Below are 22,265 nucleotides of genomic sequence, written 5' to 3' on the forward strand. Positions count from 1 at the left end.
TATCCATATATATGAGCTGCAACTCTTAATACCCAACTTTATCTTTCCTTCAAATAAACCCAAAACAAGAATGTGTCCATAGTACACGGATGCCCCACTCGCACTCTCATTTTACATGTTCACTGGACCGTGAAATTGGGGTCAATACTTTAATTTGGCATTAAAATTAGAAAGATCATATCATAAGGGACATGTGTACTAAGTTTCAAGTTGATTGGACTTCAACTTCATCAAAAACTACCTTGACCAAAAACTTTAACCTGAGCTTCACACTATCTTTTTCTTTGTTCAGTGGACCATGAAATTGGGGTCAATACTTTAATTTGACATTAAAATTAGAAAGATCATATCATAGGGAACATGTGTATTAAGTTTCAAATTGATTGGACCTCAACTTCATCAAAAACTACCTCGACCAAAAACTTTAACCTGAAGCAGGACGAATGAACGAATGGACGAACAGACGAACGGAGGCACAGACCAGAAAACATAATGCCCCTCTACTATCGTTGGTGGGGAATAAAAATATATCAGCCTGTGAAATCGATTTTTTTTAGATATAAGCCAAAAACTGCATTTTACACTTATGTTCTATTTTTAGCCATGACAACCATGTTTGTCGATGGATCAAAACTTTGGATACAATTTACAAACAAGATACCCTAAGAATATTTAGTTAAGGTTTGAAGGTATTTGGCCCAGTAGTTCCAGAGAAGAAGATTTTTTAAATAGTTTACGATGACAGACGACAAAGACGACAGACGTCAAATTATGGCCCCCCTGAGCTTAAAAGCCAGTATAATGGTTTGCTGTTTGAATGACAGAAAGACAGACAAGGGTAAACTATATGGCCCAAACCACTTTGTGACAGGGTCATAAAAAAAGTAAATACAGCCAAGCAAATTTATACTAAGGACAAAGCTCTGGCTTGATTTAGACAATTAATGTCCGAAACCCATTAACAATCGGAAATATACCTGAACAACAGTTCACATTACCTTCTTCAACCTCAATATTACTGCCCTCTTCCTCATCTTCTAATGGTTGTATCAAAACTAAAATAAAACAGGAAACATCCTAAGGATCATTTAAAATAAGTTTGGCTGCAAAATGTTCAGTAGTTTCAGAGGAGAAGATTATCTAAAGTTAACAAACATGATGAACAAATTGTTTAAAATTGTCTTTAAACGCTAATAACTCTTTAAGGCAAATTAACAATTTAAGTTATATTGACTGAATTGTAAATCATACTTTGCTGAACATTTTTGCGTTTTACAGTTTATCTACATCTATGATAATGTTTAAGATAATAAGGGTGGAAACAGAATGGCATGGATAGTATCCAGCACACTGAGAGTATTGCATAGCAATACAAAATTCATTGTTCCCAAAATAAAATTTGAGCATGATTTTTACAAAGTTCACATTACCTTCTCTAACCCCAATATTACTACCAACTTCCTCATCTTCTGGTGGTTGATTCAATACTAAAATTAAACAGGAGAAATATAATGACATATGATAAATCATGGCTCCAGATTCAAATATAAATGTGGCCTTGAACAAGGATAGCACACTTATCAGTCCCAATATTATAAGTTATATGGTTTGTTACTGACTCCCTACAGATCCAAAGAGGGTTAGTAAAATACATAGGTGATGAGGCAGGCGGATTTAATATCCCTCTATGGTTTTGTACAGGTCAGTAGTAAACTGTATGAAGAAAATATTGCAAACAGGACTTTTCCTGCTGGGTTCCAAAGAAAAATAAACAATGAAACCCAACAACATCAATAGATGAAGTCACCATTGACAGAAGTTACAACGTAGCTAACCCCCTACAAATCCATAGGGGGTAACCATGTGACAGTGTTTAACCAATCACAACATGATAATTTACCTGCAGTGTGATAATGATTTTTAGGATGTAGATGATTGAAAATGATACAAAAAAAGAACACAAAAATTCAAACTTTACACTCAATTAACAGGAAGAACATGCATATATATGATATAGTAAAACATCTTAAACAAGCTCAGCAAATGATGCTATTGCTTCGAACGAATTCTGTAAATATTCTATGAAATGTTCTCTAGATTTCGTGAATTAATTGAACCATGTAGGAAAGATGTATGGATACACTTAATTATTCAAAGTTACCTTGTTTATTCTCATTACTTAGGTCTAATTCTTGTTTCTCCTCATCTTCATCATCAGATGGTAGTTTCAAAACTAAAAAACAAGAGTGTATGCAATGTTTTGCTAAGGGTTTATCTCAATTAAAACTAATCAAAAATAAATATGGGGTCTGGCAGTTTGAAAATAGGAGACATCCCAATGTCAAAGCTTTATTCCAATCTTATGATACGCTTTTCACATGAAAGAAAATTTAAAGCTTTTAAGGTTAAGGTTTTATATTTTGAATATTTATATTCTTAAATGAAATCAACTAGTTGCATGAGTTACTTGATTTTTATAGTACTATGGAAGATAATATTCCATTTGCTATCTACATGTAAGTATATTTTTTTTTTTTTTTTTTTTCCTTTATGTAAGTATTTTCAAGTTATCTGAAAAATTCATTAGTGGCAGATCCAGAAGTTTTCATAAGTGCTACAGTCTACAGTCATGCTTCAGTGATTTTCAATATAGTCAACCAAAATTTTCCTAGAAAAGGAGGAGCGGCCCCCTCTAAATCCACCTCTATTTATCTCAATTGCCACCTGGAGATTTTAACCAGGTAAGCTAAAAACTTGATATTAACAATATATAATATACTCTTTCATATGAAAGTAACTCAAGTCATTAGCAAGATGTAGGAAGATGTAGTATGAGTGCCAATGAGACAACTCTCCATCCAAATAACAATTTATAAAAGTAAACTATTATAGGTCAAGGAACAGCCTTCAAAATCGAGCATTGGCTCACACAGAACAACAAGCTATAAAGACATGTAAACAGACAGACTGAACGAATGAACAAACAGGCACACAGACCAGAAAACATAATGCCCCTCTACTATCCTAGGTGGGGCATAAAAATAAAAGCTTGACTGAAAAACTCTGATGATTAACTCATGTGGTAGGCACATTCATGCATTTATGTGTTGGTTGGTCACATATTGAATGTTTTTCTTAATTTTAATTCTTGGATTAATTATTCCTTAAACATTCAGTGTTATGTGTACAAATGCAAAAGGTTATTACTAAATAACTTTCACTGGGGCATACAATTACTATGCTTCTAACTAGGTCCAATACCAAAAAGTAAAATCACAAAAAAAAAACCACATCAAAAACGAATGGACAAGAACTGTCATATTCCTGACTTGGTACAGACATTTTCAAATGTAAAAAAATGGTGGATTCAACCTGGACCTATAGCGAATTGATATTGAATACAATTTCAAAAGGAATGTGGTATTATCAGATTATCACATGGCATTTTTCATATCGCATGTATTATCAGCCCTAGGTTCAATATCAGCCCAAGAGTTGCATGGCTCGAGGGCTGATATTGACCGATGGCTGATAATACATGCGATTGGCAAAATGACATGTTATGATCTTTTTATCATATGCTTCAACCATGGAGAAAAAATAACTGATTCGTATATTGATCCTTTTACATGGTTCTGTAATAGAAGTTTAAAGATTGAAAAGTTCACGGACGTCAGACCCCAAATTTAGTAAATTCGATATGAAATTTTTCTATCATTTGCCTCAATAGAGAAGAAAAACATTTTAATATGGACGAATCGACAAAAACAAACAAAAATTAACAATACACATAATGAAGACTGTTTGGCAACTTTTTAAAGTAACTTTCTAAATTATGTTTGAAACTTTTAAACAATGCATTTATTTAATAATTTGTTGGGTTTTTTTATTTTTGTTTTTATTATTTCACAAAATATACTTTCCAGTATCCAAATGATTGTTTTGTACACTACTTTGTAATAGTTTTCACAAAAAAACGTAGCATTGAAGTGTATTTTCCGGAACTTTTCATATCAGCCCGCTAAGGACCAATTCGAAAAATATGGAATTTACGGTAATTCAATGATATTATCATACAGTAAAAATCATATGTTATTTAGTCTAAGTATATGATAATAAAAGACATACCTCTATGTTTCCTTGTCAAGTTCTCAATATCACTATCACTGTCAGAATATGCCTCTCTATTGCCTATGAATAATTGAGATTATGAAAGAATTAACAATATATGCATGCTGTTTTACTCAACATATCAATTTAACCTAACCAAACTCAATCTTTTTAAGAACAAAATAAATAATATGTGCAAAATATGTGTTATGTGTAACTCATTAACTTTTAGATTTCTCATCAGTGAAACTTGTATGTTAGAATTTTACATTTTGTAATATTTATCACCAGTACCCTTGTAGCCAGTACTTCGGAAAAAAATATTGATATTGTTATATTGTAATGTTTCATAATAACCTTCAATCATAACCGAACTGAACAAAGAAATAACATGACAGGTGCCATGTACGGTACAGGAAATGCCTACCCTTCCAGAGCACCTGATTTCACTCTCGGTTTTTAGTGGAGATCATGTTTTTTCTTAATTATTATTTAATGTCCTTTGGTTTTGTGAGTCTTTGTTTACTCCTTGGTTTTGATTGCTATTGTCTTGTTCCTTGTTTAATGCTCTTCTGCTTTATATTATCAATTCTAAATTCTAGACTTTTTAAATTTCACCCAAGTACATTCTTTAGCTCAGAACTTCTATACAAATTCATATAACATACATGCCACTTTATGACTATCATCTTTAATCTCCAGTCTTCTTATTGAAACACAACATTCTTTCAATGTCTGTAAGATATACATTTAATTTTACAAAGTTTACAAAGTTTACACATAAATAAAGTAAATATCAACAAAGTATCATTTGTTGGGATATAACACAATTCATACAAGTGAATACCTGCATACTTTGAAAAAGCCCAGCTTGCATGAGAATGACACATATTATAGGGAAATAATAAAATGTAAACACACATTTTCAGAATCCTGTTAACAGTGCAGAACTGAGAGTATAAGTAAAGAATTGAACTATGTCTTACTTAAGTAACTTTGTAATACACATGAAATCACTCTGCCACACAGCAAATGCAGATAAATAAATGGATGATTGCTTAACACACATTCATATTGGAGAAATGTTAGAGCCTGTTATCACTTGCTCTGAATTAAATTGATCTTTAAAAAAAACAGCTTGCGTTTAAATTTGAACAATCAAGATAGATCGGGAACTAGTGCCTTAACATTGCAATTTTATCTTAAAATGATAGGTTTAACAATTTCAATAACAAACAAGAATGTGTCCCCAGTACAAGGATGTCCCATCCACACTATCATTTTCTATATTCAGCAGACTGTGAAAATAGGGGAAAATTTCTTATTTGGCATTAACATTAGCAAGATCATATCATAGGGAGCATGTGTACTAAGTTTCAAGTTGATTGGACTTAAACTACATAAAAAACTACCTCAACCAAAAACTTTAACCTGAAGCGGACAAACAGACAGACAGAGGAACGGACGTACAGACCAGAAAACATAATACCCACATGTCACAAGTCATTAACCAAAGAAATGTGAAAATAATATTTTGATTGAAGACAAGGGAAACAGGATTTATCTTTTCAGAAAAATGACATGAAAACATGGAATATATTTCTTTGTTTTTTATCTTCAAGTTCTGCCAAATTATTTGAGAATATGGATGAAACCCCAAAAGGCCGTCATTTCGAAGAATATATATACCAACGCAACCGTATGTAGATTTATTTTTATATCTAAGTATAACACTTTCACTCTCAGAAAAATCACAATCGATCTAAGAGTTAACACTTAAAGAAAGATAAATTCATAAAAAAAATCACAAGGGTTCCACAAGGGTTCCGTGAACCCTGTGTCTCACCTACTGCAAGATTTGTAGAAATCTGGGATAGTTGAAAAAAGTTATTTTAATTTAAAAAACTTTCACCACAGAGTGAATATTTGTGGACAACAATGGAATGTAGGATGGCTATGTCTTGCTTTTGCAACTACAGTTGCAGGGTAGACAAAAACTGTGTGTCTGTTATAACTGAAACCTAAGTACCAATTTGTATATAATATCTACACCACTTATGATGTAAAAAAGAATGACAAATGATTATAAAAGGACTGTAAGTCTTTATCTTTGTTTGGCGGTAACAGAAACATATTTATATGGGACCGTTTTTTTCAATTCAAATTGAAATTACCGTATTTTTTTTTTCATCTGTTAGTGGTCTCTTTCTCCATGGGAGGTTTCGACTAACATCACCATAGTCATATCTGATTTCATCTCCTATATATATATCCCTTCTGGCAAATAAAACTAAATGTGGGCTCCCATCCACAACAATTCTTTTCATTAAAGCATTCTCATCTGCTCCAACTCCATCATTAACAAACCTTCCCATTTGTTTAGAAAAAGTAGCATCTATGCTAAAATAATGATTGAGATACAAAAATGACAATGTTTGTTTCAAGGTAAAATTCAAAATTTTCAGATGACTACTTGTATGTCAGTATGGGTGACATTGACCTTTGACCTATATATAACTACTGACACCAAAATCCAAAAATCAACAGTCCTCTTCCCTACCTAAAAGTCTTCACCTATCATGCCTATGTAATTTTCTTATTAGCCATGAACATGATGAAGACTGTTAGAACTGAAAATTAAACTATTCTACTTTTGTATCTAAAATCATTTCTAATAAGATAAGCAAAAAATTATGACTGCTTAACATTTTAATGAAGAGAATGAACTTAAATGACTAGTAAAACAATTGCAAGAATTCAGAACAAAGCATACTACATGTAGTTTACTTAAACTTTCCCAAAGTAATTCATAGTTTATTCAGTGATATCATAAAAGAACTATATAGAAAAAGAATGATAGTAAGTGGGATGTTTTCTTTATGTCATAATATTCAAGAACAATTTTGCTGTGTAACAAAGGCTTAAAGAACTTATGCATCTGAAACAAATTTTCAAAAGAAACATTGTATTTCATCCAGTAAGTGTGACCATGACCATTTGACCTGCTGACTAATCAAAAACAAATTCAAATAAAGGTGTCTTCACTGCTCCTAAATATATGCATGATTAACAATGGTTGCGGTAAAATTGTGAATATTTCAATCTCATTTTTACCCCTAGTTTCATGCATAAAGTGTCTGAGTATCATTATTCAAATACTTTTTTTTTATGTTTTCTGATTGCCATGATCACTGCATATTGAAACAAATTGTTAGCTAAATAATAAACCTAACAGATAAACACTATTTCTTTAATATGTAATGAAATATTCTTTATACAAATTAAATTATGTTGGCCTACAGGAAAAGTATGTACAACTATTTTTTCAAAATATACTTCAGTCTAAATCCCGTAGTTTCTGTTAAAATCTTCAAAGCAAAACAAAGCCTACATATTTGGCAAAATTCATTAGAGCAGAACAAAACATAAACTTTATCTGTAACTCATCATGGTAGACTCACATGTAGCAGAGGAGATGTTTGACACTCGACAGACGACAGGTATATTCCATGGACGCCAAGTGATGGCAAAAGCTCACATTTCCTTTCAGGAAAGCTAAAAGTAAAAAAGGCTAAACACCTACCTTAAACTTTTGCCTCCATACTTGAAAAAAAACACATAGCAGCCAAAGGTATTGCTGTGTTCCTCCAATCTCCTAGTTCCCTCTTTGTTCGAAACAAGATCCCCATCATATTCCAAAAGAAATTCACCTTTGCTAAAAGATCTTTCAGCAAACACCCCTTTTCCTGTTTAAAAACCATAGAATTGAAAAGGTGTTAAGAAAGGGAAATCCAAAAGGTTCCTTAATGATTAAGCATTAGAGGTATAGATGAACAAAAAGAAAATGTACAGACTCTAATAATTGTCCAAGCTTGATATATCTCTGAATATAGTTACACAGCATAGTTTCTGACACAGGATAAATAAGGTAAAGGTGGTAATATGACTAAGTGGTAACAAGTGTTTAACAAAATATATATAAAATCTCAACCGTTACCAACCTTACAGTAAAAAGAAATCAAGAGGCTCTCAAGAGCCTGAATTGCTCACATTTAATTTTCCTTCTTATACTCCATCATTTTTTTCAAATTAAGAAAAATTGTCTTAAGGAGGTTTGCGGGTGCAAAAATTGCAGCAAAAAGCTAAACATTTCTTTTTCATTACAAATTTTATCTATTACACCATCAGTAATAACTTTATGATATGGAACAAATATTAACCAAAAGAATCAATTGGACCTAGATGACTTTTAAAATGTTATAACATGATAAAAGCTCTAAATTATCTCCCTTTGGTGCAAAAAAATCCATCAGCAGTGTATCTTAAACTGATCTAATCACAAACTAATACATGTAAACTAAGATAAGTTCCAAAATTCTTGGACTAAGGGGCAAGGCCATATATTCTCCATGGAAATGAGATGTGCCAAAGCGTATACAACTGCATACCAAATATCATTGACCTACCATTTGTGGTTCCCCATAAACTGACCTTATCACTAACTAATACATTTGTACATGTAAAATAAGCAAAAGTTTTGAAGTCAATAAACCATAACTGAGGGGGCAGGGTCAAATAATCTCCATGGAAATGAGATGTGCCAATGCTTATACAACTGCATACCAAATTTGGTTGACCTAACCCTTGCCGTTCTTCATAAACTAAACTAAAATCACAAACTTATACATTGTTGACACCATTACGTCGCCGCTGACGCTGGAAACAGCATACCTATGTCTCACTTTTAGACTCCATCAAGGCAACATAAAAATAATCTACTTTAAAAGTACAATAACTCCTTAAGATGTTAATCAACAATTTTGTTTCATACTGACTTATTTGTAGATCTTAACTTTGCTGAACATGTTTGGTGTTTACAGTTCATCTTTATCTATAATAATATTCAAGATTATAACTAAAAACTGCAAAACTTTCTAAAATTATCAATTCAAAGGCAATACCCAAAAAAAATCAGTTTTACCCCTATCTTCTATTTTTAGCCATAACTGCCATGCTTTTTGACAAAACAGTTAAACTAGATACCCTAAGAATCATTTAACTAAAGTTTGGTTAAAATTGGTTCAGAAGTTTTTAAAGGAGAAAGTCTTTAAAATTGTTAACACTGGACGGATGATGGACAAGGGCAACGGACACCAAGTGATTGAAAAAGCTCACAAGTCCTTTCACGAAAGGTGAGCTAATAACTACAACCTATGAAAATATATATCCTTACCAATTGTATCATCTATATATCTTACAACAAAACCGTCTTTGTCTTTCTTCAACCTGATATATTGTTCAGCCTGATTTTCAGGAAATGTTTCCTATAAAAAGATAGAGAATTAAAAGCTTTTTATTCATCAGATAGTTTAGAAATAGAAATTTCTACAAAGCTGTTCCTCAACCTTCAAATAAAAACAAATATTCTATAAAATTAAAGTATTAATGATTATGAAAATTACGATTTTTGCTTTATCCTACATATCAGTCTTTTAATGTTTTTTTAATTTCTGTAAAACTTTAAAGTCTTGAATAACAATGAATCTATTTTATTTGCTTTGAGACCATAATATTGTCGAAAAAATTACTAAAAATGATTTGCATTTCTATTTAAGAAGGAGTCAGGGAAACGCTTAGAATACACGATTTTGAGTTATTTTTCTCAGAGCTTCCCCTTACCAAAAAAATTTCGCCTCACCATGCTTGGCAAATATATTTTGCCTCAGTAATAAAAGGGGCTAGTTACAGCCCTGAAATTTAGTTGAATTCAAACAAAGTTTAATTTTTAACTCTTCAAAGCTTCATATGGACTAATTTCAATTCAGGGTCCAAAATGTAAATGCACAATAAGGCCAGGGTTTTAAAACTTTTTGGTTTACGGATTTTTCCTATGAAAAACTCAGGTTGGTCAGTTCAAAAAAGAAAAGAAAAAAAATCTTCCAAAAAATATATATTTCACCTTTCTAACAAAATGTTTGATATGCTATTCTGAATTCATGACATTTCTTAAATTTTTATTTAGATGAAATATTATTGCTCAGCTATCATAAACATTGCATTACATCGTGTCCACGGACAAAGAAGAAATTAAACCATTATTTCCTAAACAGATCAGACTGAGGTTGCTCATTGTCAATTTCAGGAAACTAAAGTGAGTAATAATATTCAAGAACAAAAACTGATAAAAAATGCAAACATGTTGTACAGAAATAATTTTTAACATGCATTTATGTAAAAAACATAATAGACTGGTCCACTAGAATAAAGAGGTTTCAGCTCTAAATTTGGATTGTGATTAAATAGTTGACACAGCATAGGTTTCTGACACAAAATGAATGTGGTCTAATGAACTTAAAATTTTCGTTTTACCTTTGAGCAATTCACTATGCTGTTGAATATTAATCTTTTCAAAAAAATGTTTGAAGAAATTTTCTTTTTATTTATGAAATTTCAAATGAGTAAAATTGACCCCCCATTTTTTTTTACATCCCCCTTTCCTTTATTCCAAAACCAATCTCAATTCAAATTTCTAATGGAGTTTGCAACAATAATTACTCATTTAAATACATCATAAAATATTAAAATGTAAAAGAAAGTGCTTGTTATCACTGAATGGTAAAGATTGTTTGAATTTATCATTTGGTAGTAAAAGTGAATATACATTGTATATTGTATAAAACAATGATTTAAGTTGATTCAACTACTATTCTGGACAAAGAAAGATAACTCAATTTGAAGTTTCTTGTTATTGCACAATATTGTGCAATTAGATATTTCTTGCTATTGCGCAATACTGTGCAATTGAAAATACTTGCTATTGCACAATACTGTGCAATTGAAGATTTCTTGCTATTGGGCAATACTGTGCAATTGAAAATTTCTTGCTATTGCACAATACTTAATATAATAATTTTGGATCATGATTTGGACCAACTTGAAAACTGGGCCCATAATCAAAAATCTAAGTACATGTTTGATTTCAGCATATCAAAGAACCCCAAGAATTCAATTTTTGTTAAAATCAAACTAAGTTTAATTTTGGACCCTTTGGACTTTAATGTAGACCAATTTGATAACAGGACCAAAAATTCAGAATCTACATACTCAGTTAGATTTGGCATATCAAAAGAACCCCATTTATTCAATTTTTGAAGAAATCAAACAAAGTTTAATTTTGGACCCCTATTTGGACCAACTTGAAAACTGGGCCCATAATCAAAAATCTAAGTACATGTTTGATTTCAGCATATCAAAGAACCCCAAGGCTTCATTTTTTGTCAAAATCAAACTAAGTTTAATTTTGGACCCTTTGGACCTTAATGTAGACCAATTTGAAAACAGGACCAAACATTTAGATTTTACATACACAGTTAGAATTGGCATATCAAACAACCCCAATTATTCAAATGTTGATGAAATCAAACAAAGTCTAATTTTGGACCCTTTGGGCCCCTTATTCCTAAACTGTTAGGACAAAAATTCCCCAAATTACTACCAACCTTCCTTTTGTGGTCATAAACCTTGTGTCAAAATTTCATAGATTTCTATTTACTTAAACTAAAGTCATTGTGCGAAAACCAAGAAAATGCTATACATGTACTATCAAGTATAATAATACTTGCAGCTCTTTTGTGCATTTTAAGATTTTTTTTATATCCATCCTCATAGCAATTTCGAATGATTTTTGTATGACATTTTGTCAGTCTGACAGAGTTTATGATACACTGTGAAAAGGGTGAGAAATTTTTCCATTGCTCGATTTTATCATAACATGCATAAGTATCTGAAACTTATCAGATGTCAGTATACATTTTAAATACAGTTAAACCACCTTTAGAAAGGCATATATATTTGTCAAACCAATTAATCTTTCTTCATTTTCTGATGTGGTATTTCCACTGAAACTAGACATAGATGCTATAAATACAATTATTTTTGACATTTGCACCAAATTTTACATTAAAAAGATTACATGATCACAATTTTATCAACAGAAATTCCATAATGTCAGTGATCTTTCAAGTATTCATTAAAAGATTTTGAAAGTTCAACTTTTTGTCAATGTGCATATCTTTCAAATAGAAAGTCTGACAAGAATGGCAGAAAAAAATGAACTTAACATTTGATAATCATTACTTTTATCCAGAAACGAATACACAAAACTCATTCACAGATAATCTTAAATGTCAGCTGGAAGTGTGCTGAAAACCAATTTTAATTATAAGAAAATTAAAGAATTGCCAAAAAGTGGGCACAATTTTAGTTAGAAAAGAAATTGTGAAATGATCAAACTTACAGTATTCTGATTTGCTGTGTTATTTAATCTTGTACTTCTTCTTTCCCTGGAATAATCAATAAGTTATCATAATCTACAAATTTAATTGATAGGCTTAATACTACAATGTATATTCATGTATAGGCACATATTTTGTATATATATTAATTGTTAGTAAGCAGACATAAAGAGCTAGTTTTTACACTTTCCATTTTGGGGCCCTGGTATAGCTTAATTACTGTTGATGTGAGCCAGGGCTCTGTGTTGAAGATCTTCCTGTGGTAACCTTACTTCAAATACAATTGTGACTTGTATGGAGAGTGCTATTTTCATTTACTGGTCATAAAACATTGCAAAATCTTTCGATTGGTAAGCTGGAAGCTCAAAAGATAAGGAAACTTTGTATAAGATTTTTTTTATATATTTGGTATAAATTAACTGATGTTTAAAATAAGTAATTGCTAGTTTAAAAGTTTTCAACAAAGAGGAGGTGGGTTCTGTTCACAGTGTGAATATTTTGACTCTTCCATCTTTGCCTTTTGACCATTAATAGGGTTGTAGAGGGTTTAAGTTTGTGCCAAATTAGCTCAAAACCTGCTGAACGATGTCTTAGATGGCAACAAAACAAAAGATGTCATGTATTTTATCTATTAAACCAAAGGTTAAAGAAAATATTCTAGCTGATACAGATTAGTAAATTTAGGTTAACAGTGAAGTAATTATTCATGTAGGCAACAATAGGGTACATTGGTAGCTTAGAGCCTTTTGGGTTCTGTGTTTATGATATAAGAATAACACCCATAAATTACCAAATACTTAACAATGCCTTTAGGTGTACATAAAAAACATCACATATGATAGTGCAGCCTTCCTTGATCAAAACAAGTATTCTTAAGGGTACTATTAAATGCTATATGACTACAGGAAAGAAATATAAACATGACAAATGAAGCATAACCAGCTTAATCTTACGATGAAACTTTGTAAATTACAAAAGAAAAATTCTGGAAAATTTCTTGATATATTTGCATTAGCCATGTTAGCAGCTGTTGTTTCAATTTACAGCAATTACCTTTTTACATAGTGTCACTGTCAGTTACCTTTAAGTTCAGAAGACTTTTATAGCAACTAATACACCCAGGGCAGGTGTTGTACAAGTTTACAATTCTTGTAAAAATAGGTAATTCAAAGTCTCAAATGACCATCATGAAATGATACAAGAGTGCACATGTACACATTGAAATGTCTCTCCTTCTTAACTAATCACTGATATTACAGTCAGGGGTCCTACTTGTACAAGTGTATTTTATTTACTTGAAGAGGTAAAAAAAAATATACACATATGAGTAAATTTGTAGGATACTTATACAAGTGAATTTTATTTACTTGTATAGGTAAAAAAAAAATTGGCTAAGTTATGTCCCTTTGGCATTCAGAATTTTTTACTTGTATAGGTAAAAAAATCATCCTTTCTTCTTTTCTTGAATTCTTAAGATTTCTTTGCTCTAATAGAATTTTGAATTGTGTACCCTTTGTAGATGTCTTTACTAATCATTTAAGTGTAATTTCATGGACTATGAAAGTCCCATTTGTCTGTTATCTTCTTAACACTGCTTATTTACAAGCCCCAAAGGAGCAATTTTTGAATGCCTTGCGCAAATATACAAGATCTTTGCTCAATCAGTTTCTTTGATGAATTAATGAGATGAAACATTGAACTTTAATGAAAAAATTTGAGCAAACCTGGGAAAAATCATTAAAGGCATGATTTTACATCTCAAAACTTGATGATTTTTGTGGGATTGTAAGAAAAATTTACTTATACAAGTAAATTTTCCGAAAATTAAGGGGAGATTATTCAAACATTATTTATTTACTTATATGTGTATATTTTTTTTCACTTCTTCAAGTAAATAAAATACACTTGTACAAGTAGTACCCCTGACTGTATTATGTTGATGGTCATAAATATAAAGGTTTTATTACAACTGTCACATAAACTTAACATCAACCAAGAAAATCAAACATTGACAAATGAACCATGAAAATGAGGTCAAGGTCAAATGAACCATGCCAGACAGGCATTTACAGCTAACAATTCCTCCATACAAGTAACAACAAATATAGTTGACCTACTACTTATAGTTTAACAGACCAAAAGACAACCAGGTGCTCCGCAGGGCACAGCTTTATAAGACCCCAGTGGTTGAACCTTGTACAGTTGGGGCAAATTTGGTCACAATATTCAAGCTTGATTCTGTCTGAATTTGGATTGTGATAAAATTTTTGACATAATATAGGTTTTTGTCACAAAATTTATGTGGTCAAAGATCTAAAAAAAACTACATGTATGTGCACAATTAAAGATTTCTTCTTAAAACGAAGTTCAAAATTTTTAAAAATTAAAAAAAAGGAAGCCCTTCAAAAATGGTAAAAATCCATTGCAGGATTGAACCTTGTAGTACAATTTCAGAGAGATCCATACACTTAAAACACAAGTTATTGTCTTGATTGTTTTGGAACCAGAAACATGCTTCTTTTTGGCCCCTAATTCCAACATATTTTTGTGGTATTGAATCTTCTGAAAAAATTTCATGAAGATCTATTCACTCAAACTAAAGTTATTAAACCAATGTGTCTCCGGACAGCGACCACACAGTCAGACACACAACATCATACCATTATACAATCCAAAAATTTTTTTGGAGTCTTATAAAAACTTAACAATGAGCAATGAACCGTGAAAATGGGGTCGAGGTCAAATAAAACCTACACGACTGACATCATGGACATAGAGATCTTTAAATATTTCCATACACCAAATACAGTTGACCTATTGGATTTATATATAGTATGAAGTGCCGTTAGTTTTCTTGTTTGAATTGTTTTACATTGTCTTATCTGGGCCTTTTATAGCTGACTATGTGGTATGGGCTTTGCTCATTGTTGAAGGCCATACAGTTACCTATAGTTGTTAATGTTTGTGTCATTTTGGTCTTTTGAGGATAGTTGTCTCATTGGCAATAATACCACATCTTCTTTTTTATATGATAGTAATTTTCAGTATCATAAAAAAGACAATTTTTTTAAAACTTAGCTTTCATCATGAAAATGAGGTCAAGATTAGATGACAACTGCTAGTTAGACATGTACACCTTACCATCATTCCATTCACCAAATATAATAGACCTATTGCATAAAGGAAAAACAGACCAAAACACAAAAACTATTATTCCACTGAACCATGAAAATGAGGTCAAGGTCAGATGGCACCTGTCATTTGGACATGTACATCTTACAGTGCTTCCATACACCAAATACACTATAAATATTGCTTGAAGTATCTGAGATATGAGACTTGACCACCAAAACTTAACCTTGTTCACTGCTCCATGAAATGAGGTTGAGGTCAAGTGAAAACTGTCTGATGGACATGGACCTTGCAAGGTACACACATGCCTAATATAGTTATCCTGAAAATGAGGTCAAGGACATTGGACATGTGACTGACAGAAACTTCTTAACATGAGACATCATATGAACAAAGTATGAAGCAGTGACTTTAACCTGAACTTGGCTGAAGCTGGATAGACAAACAAATAGACGGATAAACAGACGCACAGACGAGAAAACATAATGTCCCTCTTCTATCATACAGTGTAGGTGGGTAAAAAAAAATGTGTGCAAAACATATGAATACCTGGGAAATATAAACTTTGGTTCATAATTTGAAAGATATATTTTATAGTCTAAGGCAATATTAAGATCTTATCTTTTTGAAGCATGTCACAGACAAAATAACTTTGTCAAATCATCTTTGATTGTGTAACCGGAGAGCACGAATTTCATTACAAAATTGCTTGTCTCCATCGGGACTCGAACCCGGGACATCTGTGGTACAAGGCAGCGCGCTAACCAACTGAGCTAAAGAAGTACTTCCTTAGCTCAACCGCTTACGGCTGACTAAGTATCTACTACGTTTTCTAAGGGAAGCAATCCTGCCACAAATGTCATGAATTAAAACTTGCCTTTCATCAATATTATATATACATGTACTATTCTTACAAATTACAAAGTAATTACTCATTTGTAGTATTTAGTTTATCACTGTCAAACCTACATGTATTTTAATGTATCAAGAAATAGTACTTACCAAAAACTACAATTTTCAGTATGGATTAAATACAGATAGAGTTAGACCAAATACATGAAATAATAATGATGTCTGGCAATGCTCTGGGATGGTTTTTTTAAAGTTACGATACTGGCACCAATATTATATATACATTATACAAGGTATACCAGTATTGCGATCTGTCCAAGGAACTGTCCTTGGGCCTATACTCTTTTTAATATACATTAATGATTTTCTAGAATACCTGGAACACAGCAAACTACGACTCTTCGCTGATGACAGTATTATATACCGAGAAATTACATGTCAACAAGACTGCACAAATTTACAAAAAGATCTTAATGCAGCAGCGAAATGGGAGGCTGATTGGCTCATGGCCTTCCATCCTGGAAAATGCACTATCTTAACCATCACACAACAAAAACAACCATTTAAACACGATAACATCCTTCATAACCATACTTTAGAATTAGTAACATCTGCAAAATATCTTGGCGTAACCCTACAGTCTAACTTAAAATGGAACATTCACTACAACAACATCGTATCAAATGCAAATAAATCTCTTGGCTTTCTTAGGCGAAACTTAAAAATTTCTAACTCCAGTATCAAATCCCGTGCTTACCAATCAATAGTGAGACCAAAACTTGAATATGCCTGTAGTCTATAGGATCCACACACAGCAGATTATAAAAATAAGCTAGAAATGGTACAGAGGACAGGTGTGCGGCCCGATATGTATGTAACAATTACCACAACACCAGTAGTGTAACATCCATGTTAAATGAACTACAATGGCCCTCACTCAGTGACCGCCGTCTCAAAACCAGACTTATCATGTTCTACATTGTACAAGGTCATCCATGGACTCATTGCAATCCCAGGGATCTCCATGACCTGTTTAACGATGGCGCCCCGCCATCGTTCAAATGTCTTCCGCCATGGTCAAATGACTTGCTCCATCGTTCAATTGTCTTCCGCCATCGTTCGAAACTGTGGTCGTTTTTATAGCCTGACGCCATTTTTGTAGCAATTTTAATCAAATGCATGTAATTGCATAACACTCAGGCTTTTTTTTATAGTATAATCCACTACAGTTCTCACGCCTAGGGGATATCCGGATTAAAATCGCTAATCATTTGTACCTGAGCTTGTACAGGTAGATCAACAAACCAGAAAGGAGAATAGTATCTGAAGATAGACGATTCATTTGTCGAATTATTTAACTAAGTTTCTGCAAATGCTTATGATAATTTAGATTAAATAAATAAATTAATAATCCAGTTACAAATTTTAACAAGTCGAACACGTGCTTTTGTTTTGACTTACGCAATCAGCATCCCCCTTTTTAAAATTTACAAAATAAAACGTAAAACAGTAATTATTATTTCATTTCAAATAGCTCGAGTACTGCTGTATTGTAACGATAATATAGAATTACTTTAAAAGTTAAAAATTATAAACTTTTAATATTTCCTGTAAAGAAATATCGTATCGTAATTCCGAATTAATTTCCTAGTTTACAATGAAAATGATACATCCGCATTTCCGGTTTCTATTCAGACTTGAAAGATGCATGTTGCATAGCATGGATTTGCTAAATAAAGTCATTAAAAACCTTTTCATTTGACAACGTTTGTTAAAAAATACATTTTTTTTTAACCCGTACGACTCGTTTTGTCGTTGCTGCAAATCAACCATACCGGTAATGGTTTCATGACTTCTGAATTTGACAGTGTCCGTGAAAAATAATCTCCACATGATTTTTAACCCCCATACCAATTACCAAAAATAGCAAGAAAACTACATGGTGACCTTTGTGATAGTTATTTGTCATTCTAAGGGAAAGGGAGGGGGCATGAGGGCTTGTCCTTTGAAGAGTTACAAACGGCAATTATGGAAAATACATATACTTCTATATATAGTATTTATAATGAAAATATAATTTAAATAAGCAATGAATTAGCATGTTCACCTATCCTTATGTGGAGGAATGAAATACTTTCGATACCGCTACACTGTACGGCGTAGATACAATTTATGATGGTGAAAGTTCCTCCATGGTTCAATTTTCATCCATGGAGATCCCTGAATCCCATCACTAGTCCTCATACCATCAGATACTAGAACAAGAAAATTCCATACTCAAACATTTCGGCAAATGTCCACCTCTAAAGACATTTACAAATGGTCATTCTTTCCGCAAACAATCATTCAATGGAACATGTTGCCACAAGTTGTGGTAGCAAGTCAAACCATTGAAATTTACAGAGATCAGTTGACACCAACTGTTCTCCACAACATAATTTAATTCTATAAATAACAATGTACATATTTTTAATCCCTTGTTGTTTTCTTTCATGTAAATATCACCAAGTATTCTACTAAGTAAAAGATAATTTTTTGTTCATATCATATACTCCGCGCATGCAACAGTTCGTAATCTTCAATAATAATGAAGCTGTAACTGTATATCAGAAAATGAAGAAGAAGAAGATCACCAATTACAGGAGATCCGTATGTTTTAATGAGCATCATATTGAATTACCTAATCTAGTACTTGCGTGATGGGTCTTAGACCCTTTGGCTTTGCATATCAACGGGGTAGGAGATGTCGGAAATGATGAATTGGTACGTAATTTCAGAGCCAAACGTCGTGAAGGATGGTCGATCCGAACTGGCATTTTTTCCGATTTTAATGATCATGAAATGAACGAGCCTGAACACATGTTAAACAGAAGCAAGTTAACTCGTACCAAAAAAGTTAACTCGTACCACTGGGATGTCGTCAGGGAGTTCATAAATCCACGAAGCTGCTATCTAAATTCCCGATGACTTGTTTTTTTTTACGTCAACTTTCAAAGGTGTCCACCCAACTTGGATGTTCCAGCAATAGCAGGCCCGTAGCCAGGAATTTCCAAAGGGGGGTTCGTTTGACTCACAAACTCGACTTTAACAGTCACAATTCGAACAGAACATCGACTTTAACAGTGCTTATTTGTTTTCAAGGGGGGGTTCGTCCGAACGAACCGAACCCCCCTGGCTACGGGTATGAATAGGATATCATATGACGTGACTATTCGTGTCTACCTTTGGCGGTCACTAGTCGCGTCCTTGTCGTGTCCATTTTAGATGGTAGAATGGTGAATGAATCACTAAGGTTTGACGTCTCTTTATCACCCTTGGAGGGTGGTTTATAGAATTCAAAGGAGTGGTGTTAGCGTCCTGTGTCTAGCTTTTAAGATTTCTACGCATTATATTTTCACTACTAAGAACAACTACATGTATCAATAGAACGAACCTTTCTTGCTTTACAAAGGTATCTGCCTCTTTTGTTAAAATGTTGAATAAATGTTTTTCTACCCGTTCTTATAATTCTCTCAAAAGTTAACTTTTAAAAAGCAGGAATCGTGTTTAACTATCCGAAAACATATATTTGTAGGTCATGTGCTGCTATTTATTGGCACATACAAACAACATCTCTAATTTGTCTAAGTGAAAAATAAATTCAAAAGAGAATAAAATGCATAAATGTGATACAGTTTGATCTATGAGCTCAGGATACATTGGTTCACCAATTTCGTGAAATAGTTTTATAGTGTACTATGCAACCAATGAAGAGTAATGAACAATGGATTGATAAATTAATAAATACTCACATTTTGGATATTCACAAAAACCTTTTCTTCTAACTTTCACACAAATTTCAGAAATATTCGGATAAAAGTCTCACAAAAAAGCAAATATCAATAATTAACTGTCGTGTGTTCAAAACAACGTAGCTTTGAATGTTACAAATATCACGTGTTATGCGAACACCACTGCAGTAATATGAGAGTTTTATGTCAAACCTGATTGGATGATGTCTGGAAAGATGCATCCATCGGAGTATTGTACCGCAATAATATGGATAAAATTATGCTCACTCTATTGAAGATGTCTATATTTTCTATTAGAGAGGGTCGTAAACAATTTGTACATGTTGTAATAAGACAACTTTCATGAAATTTTCGGTTTTCCGAAGGTACCTAATGTATATAAACATACAAATGTAGGTGGTTATAGTTGAAAATTTAATATCATATCTATAACACTTTATTGTTTATCGATAAAAAAAAACAACATACAAACAAAAAATTAGTTGTATAAACGAAGGAAGATATTAATGTAGAGAAAATTCATATTTGATGTAATATTAAAAACTATATCTCTAAAAATACCCCTTCCCTTTTTTGGTACACAATAAGAAGAATTTTCACTTGTAGAAAATTGTTTTGCGTATTCCGCGCATTTTGAGAAAGTATAACGCAACACTATATTAATCCCACAATTCATGTAAAGTTTCATGTCAATCATACTAACAGATGCGCCAAAAAGCGCAATTGTTTCCTAAACGGAGTGGCTATTTATCCAGCTAGCCGGACGAATAATGCCAGGGCTATTTGTCCGGCCATTGGAATGCGCATGGCATATTATGTGCGTTTGGGAGTGCGTTTGACATTTGTGATATTATCTTCAGTAGCACAAGGAGGGGCGCGCTTAATTCGATCACTGATTTTCAATTTTAAGATCACGACTGAATTCGGCGATATCAACGTTTGTGATAAATTTTGCAGTTTTCAGAATTTGACAACGGCATACGAAAGTATGAACTTCAAAGAATGATATAATCTATAAAAAAAAAGAGAGAGACTCAAGAATAATTGAAATCACAAGGAAAATGGGAAATAAAATGTAATTGCTCGTAGAACTATAGTTTTACTAAATAATTCGACTCGAATCAGCCGAATGAATGGTGTAAATGATTTTCAAATCAAGAGTACTAGTTGTTGAGAAAGGCCTTAACAATGGCATGTCTAACTTAATAAAATATAATTATATTCCAAAAATGAATATTGCAAGTAGCCCTTGGAATGGGATATATATTAAGGGGAGGGGTTTGAGGATACATGTGCAAAAAGTGGGGATGTTGGATATATAAAAAGTGGGTTATGACATATAGGGGACATTAAAGGTGGGGTTTGGAGAAAAAAGAAAAGAGGTATTTGGGAAAAAGAGCACACCGTGTCACCTCGACCACATCACGGAAATAAAATAGATGAAGTAATAAATATGGAATATATATGATTTGTTTTTATTATTCGTAATCCAGATTGGACTATGTACTAGTATATAAATTAAGAAAGAAAAAACTATTACAATTACCAGTAACAAGATAAGGCCCTTACAATAAAGATTACAAACATATATGCTACCCCCTGGTGCTACTGAAGATAATATTACACGCACACACAAATAGTGACATGCGCATTGTACTGGCCGGACAAATAGTCCTGGTTCTTTCCTAAAAATGTTTTATACCCGTAAATTTGATACTCTGTTTCGGATACTAAAAGTATGAACAGATTATTGTTTGTTAGTGGCTTTGAACTAGCTGTCAGTTAACTGCGAGTACTCTCAGATCTGTTCCTGTCAGTGAACTGCGAGTACTTTCAGATCTGTTCCTAGTGTCTTTTTGTTGTTGGGATGTACAAATACCCGGCCACGTTCTCGTGTATTTTTGTCCATCTGATGAGTTAAGCCTTTTTCAACTGAATTTTATAGTTCGTTCTTATGATGTATTGTTATACCACTGTCCCAGGTAAGAGGTCGGGATAGCTGGGATCCCGCTAACATGTTTAACCCCGCCACATTATGTATAAATGTGCGGCCTGTCCCAAGTCAGGAGCCTGTCGTTTGTTTATG

The 22,265-nt window shown here is 32.6% G+C and overlaps 1 protein-coding gene across 6 annotated transcripts in view; it reads right to left on the bottom strand.

The window, feature by feature from the left end:
* LOC134681395 (uncharacterized) overlaps positions 1-20,295 on the bottom strand; it is a 45,579-nt gene extending 25,284 nt beyond the window's left edge. For 4 of the 6 annotated variants that reach the window (XM_063540999.1, XM_063540997.1, XM_063540998.1 and 1 more), the window contains exons 1-10: positions 20,180-20,295; positions 12,407-12,452; positions 9,344-9,434; positions 7,694-7,856; positions 6,285-6,510; positions 4,779-4,845; positions 4,129-4,191; positions 2,162-2,233; positions 1,431-1,487; positions 999-1,055 (exon numbers count right to left, since the gene is read on the bottom strand). In XM_063540999.1, coding sequence (XP_063397069.1) covers positions 999-1,055; positions 1,431-1,487; positions 2,162-2,233; positions 4,129-4,191; positions 4,779-4,845; positions 6,285-6,510; positions 7,694-7,856; positions 9,344-9,434; positions 12,407-12,452; positions 20,180-20,181 — 844 coding nt within the window. In that variant the 5' untranslated portion in view covers positions 20,182-20,295. Of the gene's footprint in view, positions 1-998; positions 1,056-1,430; positions 1,488-2,161; positions 2,234-4,128; positions 4,192-4,728; positions 4,846-6,284; positions 6,511-7,693; positions 7,857-9,343; positions 9,435-12,406; positions 12,453-19,068; positions 19,191-20,179 lie in introns of those variants that run through there. The other 2 variants (XM_063541001.1, XM_063541002.1) reach the window with 2 other exon arrangements.
* Between the last annotated feature and the right edge of the window lie 1,970 nt (positions 20,296-22,265).

Source organism: Mytilus trossulus, chromosome 8 (assembly GCF_036588685.1).
Source record: "Mytilus trossulus isolate FHL-02 chromosome 8, PNRI_Mtr1.1.1.hap1, whole genome shotgun sequence".
In the NCBI taxonomy this organism is placed as follows: domain Eukaryota; kingdom Metazoa; phylum Mollusca; class Bivalvia; order Mytilida; family Mytilidae; genus Mytilus; species Mytilus trossulus.